The following is a 7341-nucleotide window of genomic DNA, read 5'->3' as shown; positions in this document are numbered from 1 at the left end:
AGAAAAAAAAAAAAAAAAATAAAGAACAAGGAAAGATTTTGTAAGCTGGGTGGTGGCTGACTGCACCCCAGCCTGGTACCAGCTGAGATGACAGCATTTACATTTTACATTGTCTCTGTATGTCGAGTGTCATTGTGGTGGGTGAGATTCACAGGGAGGCACTGCGGCTGTGGCACTTGGGGATGAGCTGCTGTTGGGATGAAACACTGCTGCTCTTCATTGCTGCAGGGAAACGTGGGTGAGCGGAGGCAGGAGATGTGTTCCGAGGATGTGGGGGCAGAGCAGCACCCAACCTCCTTTCTCACACGCCTGCAGCTCCCCTTCCTCCAGCCCCAGGCTCCTGCCTTGCCACAGCCCCATCCAGCCTGGCCTTGAACACTTCCAAGCTGCGAGCAGCCACAGCTTCCCTGGGGCCACCTACCCGGCACGGTTTATCCCCCCATCCCCAGCCCGAGTGGCTGGTGATAGTGGCTGGTGATAGCAGCTGGCTGTGGCCTGGACCATACTGCACCAGTGTCCCCATTCCAAGCATGGCTTGGACTGGGCAAGCTCAGAGATCCCTGACAGCTTCAGCTGGCCTGGGGTTCTCTGAAAATTCATCTGTTTGCAGGGAGTGCAGCTTCTCTGGAGAGCAAATCTCCTTACAGACCTCCTGTCTCCCGAGAATTACTCCAGCCCAGGGAACAGAGTAAATCATCTGCGATGTGATGTATTGGCTTGTCCTATGATCAGCCACAGCTCTGGGCCCTTTGGCCAGGCGAGCCCCTGTGTGCTGAGCGTGACACAGCGGCAGTCAATCACAGCCCTCTCTCTGCAAGCATGCACAAACAGCTGATACGGAAATGTTTTATCTGAGCTCTATTAAATAATACAGTGGCCCTCTTGCAGCCTCCTGCCTTATCTTCACTGAGTCTCCACCCCTCCGTCTTTCCGCTCAAGATTCGTTCTCTGCAGCCGTCTGCGTGCTGTGCAGGAGCTCACTGCAAGCTGCTCTCCGTTGGCTTTCGCATCCAGAGAGCTGCAGCACCCAGAATGAGCACCACCGAGGTGTGGGGTGTGAATTTACAGCCGTGTGGCTAGGTGAGAAGGCAAGTATTCAGCTTATAGAGGTATGAGACCTTGTTGGAGTTCGATATCAGCAGCTCTGGAGAGGCGTGCTCTGATTTGGGTAACTGGGACTGTCACCTCTAACCCATCAGAGGCTGTCAGTGAGAAGAGGCTGAAGAAGCATTGCAGAAAGGTTGTTTGCTTTTGTGGGGACAGGTGAGGCGTTGGATGCAGAGAGTTGAGTATTTTTTTCAGGAAACCTCATCCTTCCTGAATCTGCTGTCTGCTAAAACCCTTAAAAAGCCAATTCACCAACAGTTTCCACCTGAGAAATAATCACTTGTATGAAGACTTAAGCTTCTCATTTCCCACAATGATAATCCTTCATGAAAATGAAATAAGGATTTCTACAAAGTTTGTGGAGGCTCTTGGAATAATAACATCCAGCAACAAAAATGCTGCATTAATGAAACAAAACTTCTGTCGGTGCTTGCCCAGAAAAACCTTACCTTGCAGGTTACTGTAATTAGAGCTGATTTTATAAGAAAAGAAGGTTACCAGCTGCATATTAAAACTGCTTCTGACTGAAGCTTAGGGTAACATTTTCAGTGAGGGAGTCTTGCTTTCCATCTGTACTTGGAAGCATTCAAGTGCCACTGTTAAACTGCTCCTGTCTTTTTTGTTAAATATAGGTACCCTCCTTCTGTCCCTTTCCCCAACCAAACTCAACTTATAATTGATGCTTACCAAACACAGTTAAAAACATAGCCATTTCCGTGGCCTCCCCAGAGGCTTAGCACACTGCCAGGAAGATTAACATGGATGAAAAAGGAGCGTCTCTGCCTATGCTGTTGCCTCAGAGAAAGCTGGTGGCGCCTGGATGGGTATAGTGGGATGATGGTCATTACTGTAGGTTACAAATGTCGGTGGATTAATAGCATCGGCTGCTGAAGTATCGGCTGAAGAAAGCACGGTTTGAGGCTACCACTGAGAGAGAGGAGATTCCTATTAAACCAGACTCAGCTCTTCCCAAAAGTCACAAAAAAAATCAAGTGAAAGAAAGCAACTGAGCAGAGGGGGAGACTGGCGCTGAGATATGGAGAAAGCACAATTCTCTTCTAATGCAATAATAGTAACACAAATACTTGAAAATACTTCTCTAGTGGCTAAAAAGAGCATGCTGCCTTATTTATCATCATTGCCAGCACACATACCACTACAAAGATAGTTTTCTTTCTTCTGATTGCTTCGCAATTACAGGTAAAAATCATCAGGTAATTGGATTTTATACGCTCTCATCCAAAGGCTTTGGAACATGATTATCTATGGTGATTGACATATCCCAAGTGGTGAGTTATTGCATTAGAGACACGTATGCAGCTCTTACGTGCAGCCAGTCAGAAAATGTGTGTCTGGCACGGAGCTGCGTAATTTCAGTCCGTACTGGGAAATGGTGCAATCTAGGCTGAAACCTGGCTGGAACTGAACAGATTTTGAGAGCTTCTATATTAGTGGCTGAAGTAAAAATAAGCTGTACCCACTGAAAGGCTCTAAGTTATGAGAGATAACTTAATAAAGAGGTATTGGTTTATTTGAACACCCCCCACCCCCTCATACATCCATATGGTGCAACCAGCTCTCTTTTCCCAGTTCTGACCTGCAGTCTTTGTGCCATAGGTTCACAGGAGCAGACTGGGAATATGTCCCGCTCAGAGGCTAGCTCTGCAGATCAGGAGTATCTGCCTGAACTTGGGTAGCTCACTTCACTGTAAAACAAAACAAAATTTAAAAGCACAATCAACGATGCCACACTTAGAGAAATCAGGAGCATAACTTCCACTGCAAGTTAATGGCAGTTTACCTCGGGTTGGGTCACTTCAGCACCTCTCTAAGCACAGCCACCAGAGAACGCTCTGGCCATGTGGCAATTTCACATCTGCCAGTCTAATTAAAAAAAAAAAAAAAAAAAAAAAGAAATCACAAATCTCAAGTATACTGCTGGAGCTTTTAGCTGGAATGTGCCATTCACTGGCCTCTGCCAGTTCATATTGCAGGAGGCTGGCAGACCAAGGGAGCTGGAGCAGCATGAGCCGTGGGGAGGGCCGTGAGGCTGGACCCACGCCACTGGAAGGGCTGACAGGTACGTACCAGGCACAGGGATTGCCGAGAAAATGCACGCCTCAGGGATGTCCTCATTCAAACCAGCACGGGCTGCTGCTGGTGTGGGACGTCCTGAAGGCTTCGTAATGCTGAGCAAACGAACAACTGTGCCTTACCAACTGCCAGTAATGGCTGAGCTTTCAGCAAATCATAGCTGGTGTTCAAATAAACTACAGCTCCTGTGAAGAAAATGAACATTGCAGTTTCAGATTTAAAAAAACAAATTACTAGGGAGGTTGCTTTGACAATAAATGAAGGCAACCTAAAAAAGAAAACGTGCTTATGTCAAGCCTTAGGAAGCAGGCATGAATTGGCTAAATGATAGTCACACATTTCAGAAGTCCAGCTGTGCAAACCATTTCCCATGTATGTAATTTATATATAAGACAATGTTATTTTCTTCCAAGTACAGAAAAGTCCACTGAAATTTCTGAGGTGCTATTTTTAAAATGGCATAGCCATAAACCTGCCAACTGTTGAGTAATGCAGACCGTCTTTTAAAAATGGCTCTTAGCTTCAAAAATAAAAGCTGGCAGAAAACACAACCACTAGTTTGATGATGAGAACGGAGATAAAAAAAATAGTGATGGGTCTCATCAGCCTGGGTGACACACATCCCTTCATCCACAAAACCTTTTCTTACAAAATGCAGAAATAAAAGAAACCGACCTGGTGGGAATAAGGGCAGTGAATCTTTTAACAGCTGTCTCCAAGGGAGCAAGCACAACAGATTAACCTTATAAAAGCAAATCTCCCGTACTCGTTAAGGAATAGTCTCCAGCATAGCTTTTGCCCAAGCCCAGTTTGTAATGAACAGGATCCCTGCACGCAGCCAGCTGGCTGATGCCAGCATATACACACACACAAAGAGGTTATATAGAGATCTGTATATGTAAAGGTGTATGTATATGTAAGTAGAAGATGTCAGTAACAGAGTGAGTCTCCCTGCCACCTTTGCTAGGAACCTTTTAGAAGGAAAGAATATAATCTAGAAACAATATTATGAGAAACTTTTATTTGTTGCGATTTGTAGCTTCACACAAACACTGAAATGAAGAGGAAAGCATTTCAGATTTTCAATCGGCACACAAAATGCAGAAGCACATAAAAGATTTGTCAGTATTAACAGCCAGAGCATGAATCATGAGATCTGCTATGGAAGGAAAATTAAGCAATTTTTAAAAATAAAAAGTAATAAATTAGTTCCTTTTAAATTACATTCTATTCTATATGTACAGATGTACATTTTCTGTTGTTTCCCATTCTTGTATTTAGTACAAACATATGGCAAAGGCTAATTTGTCTGTTAAAATGGATAAGAATCAGACAATAGTTCTGAAGAGCCACATCAAATATGTTTTGAAGTGAAACAGAATCTTTCCATCACCCTCAAGAGAAGCAAAGTCAAGCCCAAACTGCAGAATCTTATGGATACATGGTGGGGAAGCCACCCTCATTCCTAAGCTTTATATTTGCTAGGCTGTTGTAAAATCCTATGTTAACAGCAGGAGATCTGTAAAAATTCATAGAGACAGCAGTAGGTAGATAGAGATCCCTAGTTAAAGGGATCTTTAAATTTAATTTAAAGCAAACAAACAGCAAAGAAATATTTTGTCTAACCAGGCTAGAAAAATCAAAATATGCCAGTTAAGTGAAACACACTGAGAACAGGACAAAACTTCTGTATTCCTTACGTGCCATTCTAGTTGGTCACTGCTTATCTCTATCCTTCATTATATCAATGTAGTTCAGCACTTCTAGAGTCCTTCTGCCAGCCAAACTCAGATACTCGGCTTCAGAAGAAAACGCCGCTATTCCTGCCGCCCTGCCTGTGCCCGCAGGCTGCAGCACCTCATGTGTGGGCATTTTGTGCCCTCCAGCGGTGCCTGGGCTGCGGGCAGCGGGGAGGGAGCTCCCACAGCTGCACACCTGCATGGTGCCACACTGGGTGGCAACATCCACTTTCTCGGCTTCTGTAACGGAGCGCTCAGTCTGCGACCAAACATCACGCCTGGTACTGCAAGTGACATGCTCCCTTTTAAGGGTTTGGTGTAATGAGCTGCCCTCAGACCAGGCAGTGTGGTTTTTATTCTCCTCCTCTGTGGCACATAAAATCGAGTCTTTCTCCTGAAGATGCTTTGCTTCTTCTCTAATCAAAATACTGCTGGGCTGGAGAGGCACCGTTCTGGTACGGGAGGTCTTGGGGGGCTCTGTGCTTGCTGAGGCTGAGACTAAGTTGGCATCATCTGTCTTCAAGGACTGTTCCTTCAGATATTCCTTCTTTTTGGCTGTATCTTCCTCTTCAGACTGTTTGAAGAGAATTGTGTGAACACAACTGTTTAAATAGTTCAATAACTAACGACTAAGTTAATGACTAATAACTAAGTTAATGAAATAAACAGAAAGGCCAGAGCTGTCTAGTTTTGATTGTTTGAGGGTTTGGTTTTTTTTCCCATTCTTTCTCCAAGGGTGTACTCCTGGACTTTGTTGAAGAGAAGGTGGGTAAGGTGGACCTTCACTCTCACACGGAACTTATATTCTTACATTGTGGCATTTTTGTGTTCAAGAACGGCTGATAACACACAGCGTGTCAAATCCTCCTGCCTTACAGGCATGTAAGGTAAGGCAGCTATACATCAAGGAAGAACGCAGAAGCTTGCTTAGCATCTTCCAACAGTCTTGTTACTGTAATTCCACAAAGCCTGGCGTTATTGAGAGACCAGACCACGTGTCTGTTCAACTACTTAGGAAAATGTACAGCTAATCATTTCTTGTCTTCCTCACACATGAAGTTACCTTGTGCAAAACAAAACCATAAACAAGATTCCAGCTACATCCACCCTTAGATGCACTCAGGCACATACAGATATCATTCAAATGAATCCCTGCAGTACTCACTGTGTCAGGGCTAGAGCTGAAACAACTCTCTCTCTGCCTCGGAGAGTAACTGGGAGATTGGCTGCTGAGTGATGACTCCACATCTGAAAAAGCAGATGAAAAAGAAAGAAAGGTTATTCACCAAAAATTCCCCATACCTCCAACTCTCAAGTACAGCATGTAGAATTAAACATTACTACTTCTGATGCAGTTTTAAGACACTCTTTAAAGAATAAAGTGTTAACAAGCTCAATCTAGTTCTTGGCAATAGCCAATTCTTCTCCTCTCAGAACAACACATCTTAACAGAAAGTGTGAGCTGGGTGCCCCAAAGCTTCAGCCGTGCTGTTAATCAGCAGCCTGCACCAGCAGCAGAACTGTGCTACCCAAAAGAAGAAAGGACTCTGCAGAGCAAGAGCAGGGAGAGAATACAGCAAACTCCCTGCACACATCGGCTGCCATACAAGTTACGTCTTTTTCCCTTGGAGGCCCTTGGGGGATCTTCTGCTCTGAAATGCAGCCAGCACAGCTGACCCCTACAGCTACAGAGCAAAAAGGACGTGGGAACTCCCTGCCGACTCCCCTTACTCTGTCCACATGTGGGATGACAGCATATAGTCTAGTGGAAGAGAATAAAGATTAGTAAAGACTGGACCAGTAAAATGGCACATCTCAAACATCTAATGAAGATATTGATTAATTGAGAAAATATGTCCAAAATTTTTTCTAACAGCGGAGGTCTGCAGGAATAGAAAGAAAGAAAATTACTGGCATTTACTTGGCACTTTTACTATATGGTGATATTAGTAAACTTGAGTTGCGGTGTTCAGATTAATACTCTCGATCTCTCTTGTGGATTTATTTTCATTTATTTTTTTAGCAGTTATCCCTACATTCAGAGTTGGCTTTTCAGTTTAGGGAACAACTTTGGAGGAAATGGGACAATGAAAAATATGTGTGTGATACTCACCAGAGAGAAGTTAACCTGAATTTATCTCTTCAAGGAAAAGCAAACACAGATAGTTCTTAGTTACCTGGTAATGCTAGATGTCTTTATACAGTGCTGCATGAATTAAAAATACAATCCCTCATGAAATGTAACATCCTGAAAAGATCAAAGCACTTCTCCCTGGCTTTAAAAGTAACTGTTTCAGTTTCACATGTAGAGAAAAATCTGATATTTTAACCAATAACGTGTAAATGGTACTAACCCTTCTCTATCTCCTGAAGATTTGAACTTGCTCCAAAGTTACACTCT

General features: G+C 43.8%; 1 protein-coding gene across 1 annotated transcript in view; it reads right to left on the bottom strand.

The window, feature by feature from the left end:
• Window positions 1–4917: 4917 nt before the first annotated feature.
• LOC104160949 (chromosome unknown open reading frame, human C12orf40) overlaps window positions 4918–7341 on the bottom strand; it is an 18365-nt gene continuing 15941 nt past the window's right edge. Inside the window, exons 11-13 of the mRNA XM_009699213.1 lie at window positions 6672–6702; window positions 6106–6188; window positions 4918–5514 (exon numbers count right to left, since the gene is read on the bottom strand). Coding sequence (XP_009697515.1) covers window positions 4918–5514; window positions 6106–6188; window positions 6672–6702 — 711 coding nt within the window. The remainder of the gene's footprint in view (window positions 5515–6105; window positions 6189–6671; window positions 6703–7341) is intronic.

The sequence above is a fragment of the Cariama cristata genome, unplaced genomic scaffold, assembly GCF_000690535.1.
Source record: "Cariama cristata isolate BGI_N322 unplaced genomic scaffold, ASM69053v1 scaffold20844, whole genome shotgun sequence".
Lineage (NCBI taxonomy): Eukaryota > Metazoa > Chordata > Aves > Cariamiformes > Cariamidae > Cariama > Cariama cristata.
This window is presented reverse-complemented; position numbering and strand designations above follow the sequence as displayed.